General features: G+C 50.0%; 1 protein-coding gene across 5 annotated transcripts in view; it reads left to right on the plus strand.

Moving 5' to 3' along the window:
- DVL1 (dishevelled segment polarity protein 1) overlaps window positions 1-17,584 on the plus strand; it is a 180,806-nt gene that overhangs the window by 104,640 nt on the left and 58,582 nt on the right. For all 5 annotated transcript variants that reach the window (XM_065574790.1, XM_008167283.4, XM_008167284.4 and 2 more), the window contains exon 4: window positions 8,384-8,496. In XM_065574790.1, coding sequence (XP_065430862.1) covers window positions 8,384-8,496 — 113 coding nt within the window. The remainder of the gene's footprint in view (window positions 1-8,383; window positions 8,497-17,584) is intronic.

Below are 17,584 nucleotides of genomic sequence, written 5' to 3' on the forward strand. Positions count from 1 at the left end.
ACCCGCTGCGAGAAACCCTTGTGTTTGCCCATTTTATTCTCTCGGAAGCCAAGTGAGCTCTCAGTGCCTCTGGCCTCTCCTTGTGCCTGGCAACCCAGATGCCCCGTGCTGATGCCAGGACATCTCTCCGCTTCGCTTCTTTGACAGGCTTTGTGCTGCAAGGCCCGAACGGCAGGCAGCCCCTGGCGCAGAGGGGTTAACAGCTGTTCGATTTGTTCCGCTGCTGACCCTGCCCTTGGCATTTGGCTCTGCATTGGTGACGTTAACAGGTCCCCAGTGAGGATGGGGCGGGAGCCGAACCCCAATGCCGGTGAGCTAGTGACTCAATATTCAAAGAGGCAAACCCATTGTCCTTTCCTGCTGTTCTCATGTTCCCTCCTCCTTCCCCCACCCCTGCTTTCTGGGTTGTCTGTTGCCTGGGAGAGCCCGTTATCTGGGTGGAGGGGCTTAGCACCCAGCTGTATTCTGGAGGGGACAAGACATCCCAGGGAATACTCACCTTGCCTGCATTTCTTGCAAGGGTTATGCTGCCCTCTTGTGACCAAGCTTTGCTTTCCTTGCAGGCGAGTAGCCTGTACAATTGCAGTCACATGACCTGCGAGCAGAACTACCCTGTTTCCCCGAAAATAAGACATCCTCCGAAAATAAGGCCTACTTACAGTTTTGCCTCTCGTTGTAATATAAGGCATCCCCCCGATAATAAGACCTCCCCGATAATAAGGCATCCACCGATGTGTACCGTATTCTTCTTCATTGAAAAATAAGACATCCCCTGAAAATAAGACCTAGCGCATCTTTGGGAGCAAAAATTAATATAAGACACTGTCTTATTTTCGGGGAAACAGGGTAGTTCTTTCTTCCTGACCGATGTATAGAAATATGTGATGGTTTTAGAACACTTTAACTGGACCTTTAAAAACACCCCCCTCAAACTCGAGGCACAGGGTCACGGGTGCAGCACTCTCTGTTTTAACCCCCTGTGCTTTAAAGATGCCGTTTTATTCAGCTGTGCTCTTCTATTGCACCTGCTGCCATCTGTCAAACGCCCAGAACTTTGTCAACGGGGCATCATGCTTCCCAGCGCCCCTGGGAGGTCGGGGCTGATATCCCCATTTCACAGCTGGACAAACTGAGACACGAGGTGACGTGGCTTGCCCAAGGTCTCACCCGGTGAGTCAGGCAGAGGAGCCGGGAGGTCCTGGCTCCCAGGCTTGTGTTCTGACTACTAGACAACACTTGCTGTCGCTGCACATGGAGGCGTTTAGCCAGCTGTCTGAACAAACAGCAGCGTGGAGAAATCGGGGATGGAGAAGAAATGCAAGTGCTGGGCTTTTTTGGCCCAGTGGAGCAATGGCCTAATGAGGGTATGGTGGGGTGGGCGGCCATGGGAGTGTGTGAGGAGAGGGGGAACTGCCAAGTGTGTGGCCCCTCATTAGGTACGCTTGCTCCTGCTGCCGGGAGTGCTGGCCTTGGCTGGAGTTGGCCTCAGCAGACCGGGAGAATGCAGGAACGTTGGCCAGCTGCTGAGCAGAGGGTCCTGGGAAGCAACATGGTGGGTCGGCTTGAAGTTGGTAGACGAGTTCTTTTAAAAGCTGAGTTCTTCCCCTGAAGTCTGATGAGAGGTTTGCGGTTCAGTTCTGTCACAGCCTGTCATTGACAGATCTCTGCACTTGCACTCCGCCTGCTGGCCTGGGATTCCCCTTTCGTCCCAGGCCAGCAGGCCTCTACAAGGGGAGGGCTTTTTAGGGTAGGAATTGCTTCCCCCCCCCCCCCCCCCGATACCTGCGTCAGTTCCTTTTTCTATTTCGTAGTTGTAGATTTTAAAGCCAGCAGGGACTGGTCTGATCCTCTTGTTTGACTTCCTGCCTAGCACGGGCCAGAGAACCTCGCCCAGTAACCGCTGCATCAAGCCAAGAACGTCTGCTTAGCTAGGGCATATCTTGTAGAAAGACCATCCCATCTTGATTTCAAAAGCCTGCAAGTGATGGAGAACCCAACACACCCCTAGGTAAGTTGTCCCAATGGACAATTATCCTCCCTGCTAAAGAGCTGTGCCTTATTTCTAGTCTGAATTTCTTTAGCATCCGCTTCCAGCCACTTTCTGCTAGATTAAAGGGCCACCCGCTATCAGACATCTGCCCCGTGCAGCTACTTGTAGAGAGTGATAAAGTCACCTCTAACCTTCTCTTGGATCAACTAAAGAGACTGAGCTTCTGATTTATTTTTGGCTGGATTCAAAAAGGTTATTTTTTTTCTAATGCTTTTCATTGTATTTGAATGCGGTTGTTTGGCACCACGAGCAGCTCAGTGAGGGCGCAAATAACACGTTGCTTTTGTGTGGTGTTAATTCAACTGCCTGGAGGACGGTCCAGTGGTTAGAGCTCTAGTCTGCAACTCCGGAGACCTGGGCTCAATTCCCTGCTCTGCCACCGACTTCCTGTGTGATCTTGGGCAAGTCACTTAATCTTTCTGTGCCACAGGGCTTGTCTAAACTTGCATCAATTTAAGCAATAGTAATGTCGCTCAGGGGTGTGAAAAAGCCACCTCCCTGACCGGCATAAGTTAGATCGACTTAGCGCGCTGTCCACACCTCGCTCTGTCTGTGGGAGACGCTCTCCCGCCAACATAGCTTCTGCCTCTCGTTGAGGTGGAGTAATTATTCTGAGCGCTCTCCTGTCGGCATAGCCTGTGTTCACCAACTGCACGACAGTACCCCTGCCTGGCTTCCCAGGGGGCTGTGAGGAGCAACACACTAAAGATTGTGAGGCGCTCGGAAACTGGGGAAGCAAAATTAGAAAATGATCACTTCAGAGCTTTACCCAGAATCTGGCACTACAAGCTGGGGTCACTTACTCAGAGGGTGTAAATTGGCATCGCTCCAGTCACATCAATGGAGCAATGCTGATTTACCCCAGTGGAGGGCCTGGCCCGGTATCCCTGACCTCACACATCCATGGCGTGCTCCTTTCCCGTTGGCAAGTAAACCTGACAGCCCAGCGGCGAGAGAGAAAACCAGCCGTGCTGCCATTCTCTCAGGCAGCCTTTGAGTGTCCGATTACCAGTGAGCTGTGTAGCAGTGCATGCTAACTGCCTGCACTCACTAGATGGTGCTGCTGAGGTTGACTGACGAAGGCCTGGAAAACCGGCTGATGCCCATCTTTGTTTAGGGACAAAGGAAGGAAATCTTTCTTTCCCCCTGTGATAAGTGGACCCAAAAGAGAAACGCACTCCTGTTCAGGACAGCGCTTCAGGTCATCGTTAAGTGCCTTTGGGACTTAAGCACATGCTGAAGTCCTGTCCGGAATCGGGGCCTCTGTGTGTGATGGATACTTAAGTGTAGCTCCTTCATCAAAGGGAAGTGTGTGGTGCACAGCTGCAGGAGGTGATTTCAGCAGGACTGTCGTGTTGTGTTTTACACAGGGTGCATGCCCGCATCAGCTTAGGCCACAAGCGAAGGGAGTCTGTTGGTGTCGGGCAAGTCCCGGTTTGACCACACAGCTGTCACGTTGTTATAATTCATATCCAGTTCCCAGTCTAGCATCCCGGGCGGGATTGTGGCTCAGGACTGAAGCATGGTGGCACAGCTGTGGGGGTGCAGGACTGTAGCAGCAGGAGGAACTGTTGGTCATGACTAAAACACCTCAGCAAAGCGGCATTGGGGGCCCACTTACTCAGGTTTGGAAGCAGCTAGCATGGTCCCTTCTGAATTTCTACCCTGAGGAAAGTCCATAGAAATCTTGTGGGTTTCCTGCTCGCTTTCAGTTGTCCCCATGCGGGTTTGAGTGAGGAGGATTTGATGCAGCCTTTGATTGTTGTCCTGGGTTTCTCAATATGGAAAGAGAGGACTGCTCAGGCACCAGCCTTTTCCCCTCAAATAATTTAATTTTTACAGCTCCTGCGGAAAAGGAACTAGCATCGGCGCCGAGCAACATGCTTGCGTCTCTTGAATTCCCTTGTCCTGCGCTTTCTGTTTGAAGTGCCCGGCTCATTCTAGCAATAGAGATATGCAGACATGTGAAACTGGCAGGGCATCTCCTGTGTTTCTTCAGCCTTAATGAGAAGCTGGGGGATTCCTTCCGCAGCATATGCTGCTTGAGCGATTTCTGGCTGTCAAGGATCAGCTTTAAGTTATGCACTGTTTTTACAGAGCTTGGTGTTTTGGTCGACTTGTCTTTTTTTTTTTCTCGGTGTATGTCCCGGTCTGCGGCATAACCGCTGAGATCTGAGCGGCACTTCTGTAGATTATTGCTAGTATTTCACATTAACCATCTTTCATCCCCTGGTCTGAAAGCACTGTGCACAGCTGGGTAAACATAATCTCCCAGGCACAGATTGAGAAACGGAGGCACAGAACAATTAAATCCCTTCTCTTGAGGTAGTGGCAGGATTGGGATAGAACTCACATCTCCAGAGTCCCAATCCGGTACTTTATCCACTGTACCTCATGGTCCCCTGTACTATGGTAGTTAGGAGCAAACTCGACGGTGCAGAGTTTTCTGTTCCTCTAAGTATCCAAATGTTAGGCTGCTTCTCTGAGCCCCTTTGGTGCATGTAGAGGTTGAACTGGTGGCCAAATTTCATTTGGGGACCTAATTCCCTTCCCCATGGGGCATATTGGTGGGAGCTAAAAGGAGTTTTTGCCCCCACCAATATGGGGCTTAACTAGTATTTGCAAAATGTATGAGAGCCTCGGCTGGAAGCTGCTATGGAGTGGCTGAGTAAGATTAACCGGTTTCATTTAATGGTTTTACCCCAGTTCACCATCGTGTGGAACATAAAACAGAAACCCCCGGGAAAAGAAAGAAAATCAGTGTTAAATAGGTGCCCATATAATTGACTTTTAGTCCTCTTTTAAGTCCTCTATACACTTATTACACATACGCTGTTCAGCTCCCTTGATGGTCTACAGTACTTGTATAACGGTTTTGCCTTTTGAATCCATGTAATCAATAGAGCACTTCCATAATGTCATTAACTGTATGCATTTTATTGCATTCTCTGTATGCAATTTATCCTCTCTTGACCTGCTATTAGACTAGAGCGATCCATTCAGTCTCTGATAAGGACAAAGTGGTGAATCAGTGTTGGAACATGTATTGCTGAGGTGTAACTAGTGTGATTTTCGTAAAACATTTTTTTTGTCCCAGGACCAATATTTCATGTTACTGGACTGTCATTCAGTGCATTGGTGGCAACGATGGAGTTTTCTAGTGGTTCAGACAAGGACCTGGGACTAGAGAGATCTGGGATGTATTTCTGGCTCTTTTGAGCCCATGTTTTAAAATATGGCCTCTGATTTTGGGTGCCTCCATTCTTGCATGCTCAACTTTAGACATACTGCATCCAGGGCCAGCTCTAGGCACCAGCTTGGCAAGCAGGTGCCTGGGGTGGCCACTTTGGGGAGGGGCGGCTTGTCCAGCTATTCGGCGGCAATTCGGCGGATGGTCCCTCACTCCCGCTCGGAGCGAAGGATCTCCCACCGAATTGCCGCCGCAGATCGCGATCATGGCTTTTTTTGGCTGCTTGGGGTGGCCAAATCCCTGGAGCCGGCCCTGACTGCATCAGGGCCTAATTTTCAGCAGAGATGATATCCCCCATCTCCTGTTGAGATCAACGGGAGCTGCAAATTTTCAGCGCTGCTGGAATTCAGACCCTACCATAGGGTGTCAAAAATTGGACCCCGCAAATTAGCAATTACTTTGTGCCTTATTTTATCTATTGGTGAAGCAAAGATGTTCCATTTGAGATCTTTTGGTGAAAAGCACCCCAAAATACTAATGCAGCAATCTGAGGGAAGCAAGGGGAGACCTGCCAGGTAGGGCCCTCAACCAAGACTCTGAAGACCTGGGTTCGATTGCCGGCTATGCCACGGACACCCTGTGTGACCTGGGCAAGTCTCTGGGGGAACGTCTACCCTTAGAGGTAATTTGTCTCCTCAAACTGGAGTTTTAGCTAGCGCGGGTATGTCTCCTCGGCTGGAATTTACTACCAGCACAAAGTGTAGACATACCTTTAGACTCTACGCCTCGCTTCCCCATCTATAAGAGGGGGATGATAGCACTTTCTTACCTCCCGGGGTGTCGTGAGAATAAATCTGTTAATGGCTGTGTGGAGCTGGGATACTATTGCGATGATGGCCATAAAAGCAACTACTGAGAGACGCACATGAAACGTAACTCTCAGCTGCACGGCGTGTCCGCAAGCCGGGGCTGCTTGTTTGATGGGTGGGTATCTGAGGGGGATGCGGGGGGCGACCCTTGCTCAGGGAAGTCATTCCAGCCCCTAGCTGCACAGTGGTGCATTGCTACGTCGGATCCTGCTCTGTCGGCGTTCTCAGGAGCTACAGGGTAATTTCCACAAATCAGTCCATTAAAATGAGCTATGGCCTCTGGGAGGCTTTTCTTATTGCCTTCCACATGAGTGCTCCGGTGGCGTTTATGAAATGTAAGAATGACAGAGCGCCATAAACCACATTGAGCCTGAAGGGAGAAGTAGGCAGCCAAGCTAATGCTGTTTGGGGGAGGGGAGCACACCCCCTCTGCTCCGACCAGCTTCACTTTGGCATTTCCTCAGCAGTGGTCTTGAAACAGACGGTTGCTCGTAAACAGGGTTATATGCACAGTGCTCTGTATTACAGCCCCAGTGACTGGCTAGCAAAGGCTGCAGTTTGGCTTAGTTATTTAAACTAGGGGTGATGGGCAACCTTGCTTAGCTGTATTGAGGAGCAGCCCCCTGAAGGCTGGGAGTAGGGAGGCAGTATTGCTCCGTTTTGTCTAGATTCATAATGTGGCCTTAAGTCTTAGAGGCCGAATTCTTCCCTGACTTACATACCAACGTTTCCACTGACAATCTGGGCACTGGCCAATGGCTGGAGTGGACAGGTGGCTCCTGGAGGCGCTGTCGCAGAAGAGGGAAGCGGAGGGCTTTCAGCTGCCCAGAGATGGGCAGGGCTTTGGCTTGGTTAAATCCCAACCGGCCCCTTTTCCGCTCTTGCCCCTTGATGTTGTTCACCCAACATAACCTGACTCCCCTGCTCTCTCCCTCGTGCCCCGAACCAGGGGGGAAAAGGCAGAACGTGGTGGGGGAGGTCAGGCTTTGGGCTAGTGGAGGAAGGAGGAGGGTCTAGGGTAAATCGGCTGCGAGGAATAGAACATGAATCAATGCAGTGCTTGGGGCCAGTACTCTGTAAGGGTTTGGAGGGAACCTGCACTACTGAATTCTACAGCAGTCCCTGAGGTAACATGAGGATTGGAGGATGACATGGTGTTGTCAGGCAACCAGCCTCCTCTCTAATGTGGCTTTGCAGCCTGGAGTGACTGCGAGTCCCAGCATGCTCTAGGCTGCTCCCTCCATTCCTCTGTGTCTTGGCAATGACTTCTGGGGCTCGGGGTCTTCCTAGGCCGCAAGGCTGCCATAAAGGGGGCTGTGCTCAGTTGTGGTTTATGCCCTTTGGCAAGCTGCTAACTCCAAATGGGGTGTTGCCGTAAAGGTTGGGGACCCATGCACCGTGTGACTGAGCCCTCAGGATGGTGAGCGACAGCGGAGGGTGCATGCAGCAGGTGGATTGTGTCTGCTTTGCAGCAGTGAGACTCATGGCTACCCTCTGGATACCTGAGAGGGACAGGGAGTGTCTAGCACTCCTTTCAGAATGACCCGATAGCTACTTCTCCAGAGAAACACACCGCTGGACTGTCAGCATTACTGGAGTAGCTCAGACGTACTTGTGAATGTCTCTTGGATCCTCGATCGCGGAGAATATTGAGGGGCATTGGGAGAGGGCGGTTGTGTTCAGAGGTAGAAGTGTACGTGAGAACTAATGACCCTTTCCTCAAGAGTCCCTGCGGTGTTTTCTCACCTGAGTTAGACTGGCCGGAGGCGTGTTTGTGCCGCCTCCCTGATGGTCAGGCCCCCGGCAGGGCGCTGTGGAAACGTGGACTAGTCTCCAACTGCTGTGTGAATGTGTAACCAGTCAAAGCTGCCTTCCCGCTGGCCTCTCCAAAGCATGCCGTGGATCTGCTAAGATTCACGTGGAAACAATCCCCTCTCTCATCCCAACATCAAGGTTGTTAGACCATTGGGACCACAGTCTAAACTAGAGGGTCTGAAACTGCTTTGCTCAATGAGAGGATGATGCTTTCTGGGCATTCCCAAGGCAGGGAGACCAATCTGTCCCCTCATCCTCTAGCTCCGCACCGGGGGTGCCCTCACGGAGCAGTCTGTGGGAAGCTTGCACTGCTGCTGTCTGCGTTGTACCTGTCCTCTGTATTCAGTCCCTGGGGCTGCGAAGCCAGCACCCTTCCTGGACACTAAGCGCGTCGACAGGTTTGTTTTACTGAGGCGGTGTGTGACCCCCGACTGTCTTCTGCCCCCTTGTCTCTCACAGCCCGAATGCTGCCAGCAGTCGAGATGGACTGGACAACGAAACAGGAACGGAGTCGGTTGTTAGCCACCGGCGAGAGAGACACCGGCGGAGGAACAGGGAAGGCCATGAAGACGGTAAGCCCCACGTCCCTTTTCTCCATCTACACCATCGTTCTTTTCTTTCTGTGGCCCTGATGGAGCTGGAGCCCCGTTGCGAAACCCCCCCACTGAGAGAGGTGGCTCTGGGTTCCTGTGCCTTTAAAAAAGATGGTGGCAGCAGTTCTCAACCAGGAGTCCGAGGCCCCTGGGGGGCCGGGAGCCGGTTTCAGAGGGTCCGCCGGGCAGGGCCGGCATTAGGCTCACTGGGGCCCAGGGCAGAAAGTCGATGCCGGAGCAATTGAGCTTTGTGGGGCCCCCTGTGGGGTGGGGCCCCAGGCAATTGCCCAACTTGCTACCCCCTTAACGCCAGCCCTGGCTTTTATATGCAGCAAACCAGTTGTTATGGAACAGGTGGGCTGTGGAGTTTTTATGGCATGGGGTGGGGGCCTCAGCAAGGAAAAGGTTGAGAACCCCTGTGATAAAGGACAGGGAAGCATGTTACCAAGCCGGGAGCTCCTATACTTTCCTGTTAGCCCAAGCACCCTCTAGTGAAGTGAAGGGGGGTGGGGGGGAATCCTATTGTGGAATTTGCACAAATGGCTCCAACGTTTAGAAGACGGGTCCCAGCTTTGCTTTTGCTTATTATTTATATTGCAGTAGAGACAAAGGGCATTTTAGAGCTGGTCAGAATTTTCCAGTTTTCTGTTGTTGATGAAAATGTGCCTATTCCCCACCCCCTTTTGTCTCATCATTTTGCACCCTTTGTTTCAACCAGTTTTAGCACTTGTACAGAAAAAGCTGCTGGCACTAACTACACCAGGTCTGTCATTGGCACCTAGCCTCCCACTGGTGTTTCGCTGGGGTCATGGGTGTGTATGCACCATATTCTAGTTAGGTAGCCTGGTGCAACTCTCAGCTCTTGGTTTATCTTGGGACACCGCCTTCAGCGCTATCTTAGATTTCCTCTGAACTCCTTACCTGCCTCCAGCACCCGAGTGGTGTAACTGACCCATCTCATCAGACTTGATGCTGGTGCTTCCTCTGGACTCAGCCCAAGACATGTAAACCTGTGTATGCACAGCCCTGCCCATTGTGTGAAGGGGTCACTCCCCAGTGCATGAAGTTCTGTGTGGCCGTGATGGGCGCTGTAGGTGCCAGCTGTAAAATCCCACATGACCACAGATTTGACACCGAGGGCCTGATTCAAAGCGCATTGAAGTCAATGGGGATCTTTCCATTGTCTTCAGTTGGGTTTGGATAAAGCCTGAGATATGTAGTAAGGAAGCCATGGTTTACATTGCTGTGGGTGTGCATATCATGCATGCCCTCCGATTATGGCTTTGCAACATTTGCACATCCAAGGTAAGTGTGTAAACTGTAGAATTCCATCCTGTGGTCTCTACTCTACACACCTAAGTAAGCTTATTGTTTAATTCCTTGCCAGAGAAGCAACGTTTGGCATATCCAGGCTTAAGTGTTGTGGCTCATCAAGCGTAAAACTGTCCTGCTTCTGGAATATTTTGCTCTGACATCTCTTGAGCCTGTGTAGGTTTAACTCACAGCCCCACCTTCCAAAGTATCTGCGAGTGCCTCCACACACAAGACCAAAAGGGCATAAATATTGTGTCAGCAGCAGGTGTCTTTCTGTTTATTTAACCACCCAACTCGTCAGTGGCTCCGAGAATGAATGAATGTCCCTCAAATGGCGGGTGGAGCAGAGCGCTGTCTTCACATGGTACTGACTGCAGATTCCTTTGGGAAACCACTGGAAAGGGGGGAACGTTCTAACAATGTTGGGTCAAAAGGTTGTTACTTGAAGAATGTTAAAAGGCGACGTGTGTTTAAAGCTGGTTTATTGTCTCCCTCCCTCCCAATCTCTTTAGAAACGACTGCATTAAATATGCCAGTCTGAACTCGATCAGAAGGAAGTATTAAGAGACAGACCTCTTGGCCTCCTTTACCCCCACTCGCCTGCTCTGCGTCTCTTCTTGACGCTCCACTCCAAAGAAACAGAAGGTGTATGTGGAGTTTGACAACTCGCTGGAATCTCTCTTCATTGCTTGCTGCTCTCTACTGCTAACCTGGCGGGCCCCTCATTTGAGGTCTGACTGGATCTGGGTCCCACCTGGCCCTGATCTGGTGCAGGGCCTGCTTCTCTAGTGCTTTAGCCAGAGCTGTGTGAACCTCAGCAGAACCTCTCTGCCTGGAGCTCCTGTCCCTGATTTGGCCGGCTTCAGCCCCTGTGGATTGTGCCTCCCACTTGTTGCTTTGAGATTGAGGTTCACATCCCAAATCTCAAAGGGAAACTTGGCCAAAACCACCTAGTGTCACCTGGCTCTCTCCCAGAGCAGCTGATTTCTCACCGTTTGGATGAAAAGCCCTATAGCCCTTTTTCCCCATCAGCTAGGTCGAAATGTAGCTCCCTTGTCTTTGTCTGTCCCTCCCTTGCTCGTCACATACTATGTGAATGCCTGGTGCTGTCTTTCCCTCCAGCTGTTTGGTTCCAGCACAGATCCCTGCTAGGGTGGGAGGGGTTGGATGCAGTCAGGTCCTTTCCAGCAAAGGTTCAATCCTGCTGGCCAGCTTCAGGGCTTGTTTGGCACCTGGGTGTATCAGACCCTAAGGGCTGTTGACCAAGGAGCTAAAAATACCCTGTGGGGCCCATGCCTGTCTGTTTTCAATGTCTGTTGTCCTTTCCATTCATCCATGCCCCTTTCTCACTCGCTAGCCCAGCGTAGGGGGAGCGTGTGTTTTAGGCCTTGGCTCCCATGGGCAGATGTGTATTATTACAGCTGAGGCTGTAGTGGGAGAGGGAGCGGAGAGAAGGTATGTTTTTTTTCTCTGCTCAGCTCAGAGGATGTTTCCCCTTCCCCTGATCTCTGTGATCTGCAGTGAGCTGTTCCCCCATAGACACCCCTCTGTGCAGCATGCAGAGGTAGGTTGGCGGGGCTCCCAGCTGCTGTCTGGAGGGGACGTTCGCTAGACTTGTCAATGCCTGTTTAAATGTCTGGGTCAGAAAGTGGAAAGAGCTGTGAGGATGCTGGTGGCTTAGGTTTGGGAGGCGCTGGACAAATTGTTTGGTTTGTGGGCTTCAGTCCATATAGGGTTTGAAGCCTGGAGGTTCAGGTTCAGACAAGTCCCTCTCAAAACTCAAAGCAAATTCAGCTCAAAGGTGACTGGGAGACTCGTTTCCAGATACAGTGTAGACATACCCCTGATGAGTCTGGTGACCTGTGCCTGACTTTCTTGTGCATTGTAAGCAAGGGGTAATAATGCCATGGTGAAAAGCCACGGGACCTTTCGTAACCACTAGTGGTTGCTAAAACCTCAGGTTCTTTCAGCTTATCTGAAAAATCACACCGTCAGCAGCATAGTGCCCCCAAGAGCCATGCTGGGACAAAGACTCACTCCTGACTGGCCGGGAAGTGCGTTACCTACTGAATTGCTTCCTATAGCACTCTGGGTTTTCCTAAACTGACCGACCCAAGTACTGACCTGTTTCAACGCTACTTAGTTTGCCAGACTTGGCAGGATCACACTGAGAAGCTGATGGCTGTGACTTCAGCTGCAGATGGGATTCTTGATCTCCTTTTCTACAGACCTTCATGCAGTGTTGCGTCCACCACAAGGTGGTGGAGCTGAGCCTCAGAGGAGGTGAGTGTTTATGGACTGTGTGCACTGGGCTGTGAGGTGCTTTGGGATCCTCCTGGATGGCAGGCACCATTTGTCCGGTCTGATCACTTTCCTTGGAGGCTTCTCGTTAGGTTTGGAGTCAGGGTTGAATAAGGCAGAACAAGGAATTGGGTCTTGCTCCATCCAGATTATCACATCTGTACACAGAGGCAGCACTTGTTCCATATTCTGTTTATGGATCCCTAGGTGCTCCGCATGTGAATAGCGTTAGATTTTCCTCACCGTTGCATAGTCCTGGCCCTCTGAGATTGTGTGAGGCCGTTGTGTTTGCTGCGTGGTTCCAGCCTTTAGCCTCTTCCCCCCCTTCAGTATCATTCATTTGCTGCCATGTCAATCATTTGTTTTCTAGTTTGAGAATTAAAGTTTGCAAAGAGAAAGTGTCCTTTTTAATTAGGAGACGTGCTAACCTCCGCTTCCCACCATTCTCTGGGAGATTCATAGATCCTGACCTGTCTAACAGGTGCTGGGATGCATCTTGTCAGGTGTCCTTGTACACTGCGGTTTTTTGCCTGTGATTTGTAGTGAGTTAAACAAAGCCCTTTGGGGGGCGTTTTTGGATTGGTCACCGTCGTTTGACATAAAGTCACAGGTGGGAGATTTCCATCTTTTTTGCGATCAAACAGAGTGGCCCCGAGTTTGCTGGGCATTTCTTCTCTTGAGAGTGGCTACCTCTTTATCAGGGACCCCCAGATTTTTGGGGGTGTATAGGTGGGATTGGACCCATGGAGAAATGGAAAGTTCTGCTGCAGTTTTATTTACTTTTCCAATAAGGGAGCAGAATTCCAATAAGGGAGCTGCTGGCCCTGTGTTCTGACAGCTAGCCCACACCTTTCCCTATGCATGGAAACTCTCCTCCTTTCAGACCTGTTTTGGTTCTGCCGATATTGCCAAACGGCAGATCACTTCTCCAGCTATGTAAATGGCTTTCTGTTCTGCACAGTGGTCTGTTCTGCTCCCTGTAGCACACTGGCTGCATGAGCAAGGACTTGGTGATGTGAAGGAATGTGCTTCAAACAAGATCAGTGCCTTATTTCTAATTGAAGGCAACCATCCGGGCTTGTCAGCTCATTATAGCTTCTTCTCTGGCATTTAAATAAGATTAAAAGGCAGATGTAATTTGCAATGATTCGTCTCACTGGGGGGAAAAAAAAAATCCAGCACTCCTCTGATTAGCGAGATTGATTTTGAAGCCCCTTCACAACGCAACTCATATGTCAGCAAAGCCATCCTTTCCGTGAGCCTTCTGGCCATCTCTGCCTGCTGGAATGAAAGGATGGGGGGCGTACGGCTGTGGAACAGACAATAGGATGAGGGTTCACTGCCAAATTCAGGGACAGGAGCTGTGTGTGTCACTCGTCACTGCGAAATAATGGCCAAGCCCCTCCTTAGCTGCTCTGGGAATAAGGCAATATAAGAAGTCTTTGATCTGGCCATGTAGAGACTTGTTATAAGGAGACCAAAATTACTGCTCCAGTAATTCACGAGGGCGTGGGGAAGTGTCCTCTTTAGCGCTCTGTGGGCCTTTTGGCTTTGTTCTGGGGGTGTCAATTACACTGCAGTGCAAAGCCATGCTCATTTAAGCACATGTACAGTGCCATCAGCTCACCAAGCTACACTGAAAAAATGCCCCTTTATAGAATCAAGAGGTCATCTAGTCCAGTCCCCTGCACTCATGGCAGGACGAAGTATTATCCAGACCATCCCTGACAGGTGTCTGTCTAACCTGCTCTTAAAAATCTCCAATGATGGAGATTCCACAACCTCCCATTATGTTCCCGAGTCCTTCCTTTTGTTTAAAACTAAACGATTAATTTCCTTCCCCTGCCAAAGGGAGAGGGGCGTCCCCAAGTGCTGCACGAAGGGGAGGAATTGAACAGTTGTTGCATTTTTATTTTTTTAATTTCAAGCAAATACATAGCAGGAGAAGGTGCTAATGAGACATAGGGGAGTCTCTCAGACTCTGGCACATCAGGGTAAGGCCCAACTGGGACGGCAAACTCCTTTTGCTTAATGCTTTATCATTGTGGGGTTGTGAGGTCAAGTGTTGGAGGGTTTTTGTTCTACTTTGGAGGGGCTACAAAGCAAGAAGGCAAGCAATAGAAAATCCATTGGGAATAGTGGGTGAAACGGGAGCAGAGGGTAAATAAGGTGAAAACACCCAGAGGGAATGTGACTAATGGAGAAAAGTGGGGAGAGGGAAATTCTAACTGTATTCCATGGAGAGGACACCCACTCTTGTCAACCTGGCATTCAGGGCCTTCTTCTGCCTTTAGCACATAGCATAGTGTTCCTGTTATCTAAGCCAGTGGTTCCCAACCTTTTCTCTACCAAGACCACTCCCAAACCTACCTTGCCATCTAGCCAGGACCAGGCTGGGACATCTTCCCATTTAGCATTATGGAAAGGGCAAGGTGGGGGAAAACTCCCTGATACCTGTTTGCTGCCCTCTCTGGGGGGTTGCAACCCCTGAGTTGAGAACCCATGAGCTAGGCAACTCCTCTTTGGTTGTCATTTTAAATTTGATTCGCTCTTGGAATTTTCCAGGACAAGAAAAAAATCATTCATGGATGAGATTTTATTTTTGTGAATTCCCCAAAAGTTCTTTTGCAAAGTTCATAATGCCACAAACCCATTGAGGTTCTCCCCTTCCTCTGCCTGATCTAGCCAACCACAGTGGAGAACGTGTGTCTGTTAGTAGAGTGCCCCTGGCTTTAGGTATTCCTGGGAAAGGTTGAATCCTGCTGAAGAGCAAATATACTCTAGGTAGCAGTGCTTCAAAGAGACTGTAATGCACCTGGTCTTCAGTTTATAATACAGGATCTAAAAAGGGAGCATTCCTTGTGTCCCTGGGAGGTCCTGGTCCGTGTGAACATTCAGTTCCCATATTGATGCAAAACGATAAACGACAGCAGCAGTTACTGGTAAATATGCTCTTTTTCACCTGAAAAATGGACAGGTGCAACTCACCTTAGGCACTTTCTGTAACCCGCAATTCTCCAGAAATGAAACCTGAACAATCCCAAGTGATTTTCAAAGAATATGATTCACTTCCCCAACGCTGAAATGCAGCCACCTCTGCTTCACCGAGCGTTACTGTGCATTAACAGCAGCGTAAAACGTAAGGTTGGAAGACTTCCCTGCAGCTGAACCTGCAAGGGGAATTTCCGCTAGGCAGCGTGTAACAACCCAGGCTGGAATCTGGCCGTGATTTAAAGACCATACCTTGCGTGATGATAGGTGCTGTTGGACCTTCAATAATTGTTTTATGTTGCATTCAGTTAATAGACATAAGCAGATCCTCCGCCAGCAGAATGTCCCCTAGCACCACTGTGCAGCACGGTAACTCAGGGATCCCTAGCAAAACGTTAGGCAGCAGCTGTCACTTTATGTTGACTTTCCATTGAAATTAGGAGGGCGGATGGGATGGAGTAGGAGTATTTACACATATATACACACCTGGTTCATGCAGAAGCAGAAAAGTGAGCAAGATGAAGAATTCCCTTTCGAAGTCCAGGGTTCTCAAGTGTCATAAGTGTTGGGGACGCAGCCTAGTGCACTGGCCTAAAACTCAGGAGATCTGCACTCTAAGACAAACGCTGCCACCACCACCCTGCTCTGTGACCTCAGTCGAAACACTTCCCTTGTCTATGCCTCCGTTTCCCCCTCCCACCCTCTGTCTGTTTGGAGCCGGGGTACTCTCTCGCTGTCTCTGGACAGCACCTAGCACTGTGGGGCCCCAGACCCCAATTGGTCCCTTGAGGCCCAACTGCAAGAGAAATAATGTTTTGTGAGTGCCCCATTTGGGTTGTTGAAGGGGTGCCTGTCGGTGTGTTTTTGCATGTGCACTGCATGTCTCTGCTCCCATGCTCGCTTACAGCAACGATGGCAGTAATCGGCCAGGGGGGCAGTATAAATGACAGGCGGCCTTTCTTTCCTTCCCATCCGTAAGGGTTAGAATCCTGAGCCGATCTCTGCTGCCTTGTCATGCCATATGGCAATGGAGCTGCTACAGGATAATCTTCTCAGTCTTTCTTGAGCCAGGGGCTTTGCTAATAGGAAGCTCGGTGCAATGTTCAAATAAAGAAAGGTCTTGTACAGACCAATCATTCGGGAGGGGAATGAGCTGATCAGAAGCTGACCGGTTCAGTAGAACGTGGGTGTGAGTCTCTGCGTGGAGGATGCAGAGGGTGAATTGAAAGGACGTTTTCTAGTCGGCATTTACCATTTGTTTGCCAGTAGCACACAGAGCCCCAGCCACGATCCCCATTCTGCTAGGCGCTGGATGGGGACGTAGAAGTGAGAGACAGACGAGGAGCTTGCACTCGGAATAGCCAAGACACACAGGGTGTGTGTGGGGGGCGGGAACGGAGGACAAGGAGGGGAAAATTCTCACCCAAGAACAGGGACCAGAGCCAAGGTCTCCTGAGTCCTAGTCCAATGCCTCATCCGCTAGGACTGCTGCCTCTCTGATTATTGGTCAGGTTGTTTGTTCTAAACCCTCGGAGGCTGAAATCACTTTCCTCGCAGTTTCATCCCCACTGTCATTTGCACAAACTGGTTCATCATTGTGGAGCTGCTCAGAAAAATTAGTTTAATAGATTTTAGGGCCAGCAGAGACTCTTACGATCGTCTAACCTGACCTCCTGCATAACACAGGACCGAGGATTTCATCCGGCAGTTCCTCCTTTGAGTCCAACAACCTGTGGTTGAATTAGGGCACGTTCCTCACAGAGAGACACAATCCTGATTTGAAAACTCTTAAGTGATGGAGAATTAACGACATCTCTTGGTGGTGGTAATTAACAGTCATGGTAGGATTGCTTGTACATATTGGGCTCCATGCTCTAGTTCAGGATTACTCTTAATTATACAGGTGCTGCTGTTGAGTTGCTCATACGCATTCGTGGACACACACCGGCCATTCTCTAAGTGGATGGTATACCCTCACCTGAGGCCATGGGACATGCCTGGTGACATGATACTGTTTTTATGGCTTCTTGCTTTACTTTCTAGTGAAGAGTAGACATGAATGGGAGCATTCAGGACTATAGACTTATACTGAGCACCTGCAGTTTCTCCCACTCTGTATGAGGAAGGTGCCTTTCCCAACTTGCTTCAACTCACACTCTGTGTACTGTGTAGAGTCAAATACTCACCCCACTTATGGGGTATGGCTTCATTAGCAATATGATAACAAAGTTCAGCTCAAACTTTCTCCCCAGGTTTAGCTGCCCTATAGAGTTACTCTCATCTGCTCAGCCCACACCCGAAATCCCCTCTCACCAGAGAGCAATTTTTGCTTTATATCCAAGTGAGATAAGGAGACCCATACCTCAAATGAGTCAGCAGAACCCACTTAACCCTTTCTCTTCAGGATCAACCCCTAACAGAGCTGGGATGTTATAACATGTATGTGTGTGTGTTAAACACT

The sequence above is a fragment of the Chrysemys picta genome, chromosome 21 (assembly GCF_011386835.1).
Source record: "Chrysemys picta bellii isolate R12L10 chromosome 21, ASM1138683v2, whole genome shotgun sequence".
In the NCBI taxonomy this organism is placed as follows: Eukaryota; Metazoa; Chordata; order Testudines; family Emydidae; genus Chrysemys; species Chrysemys picta.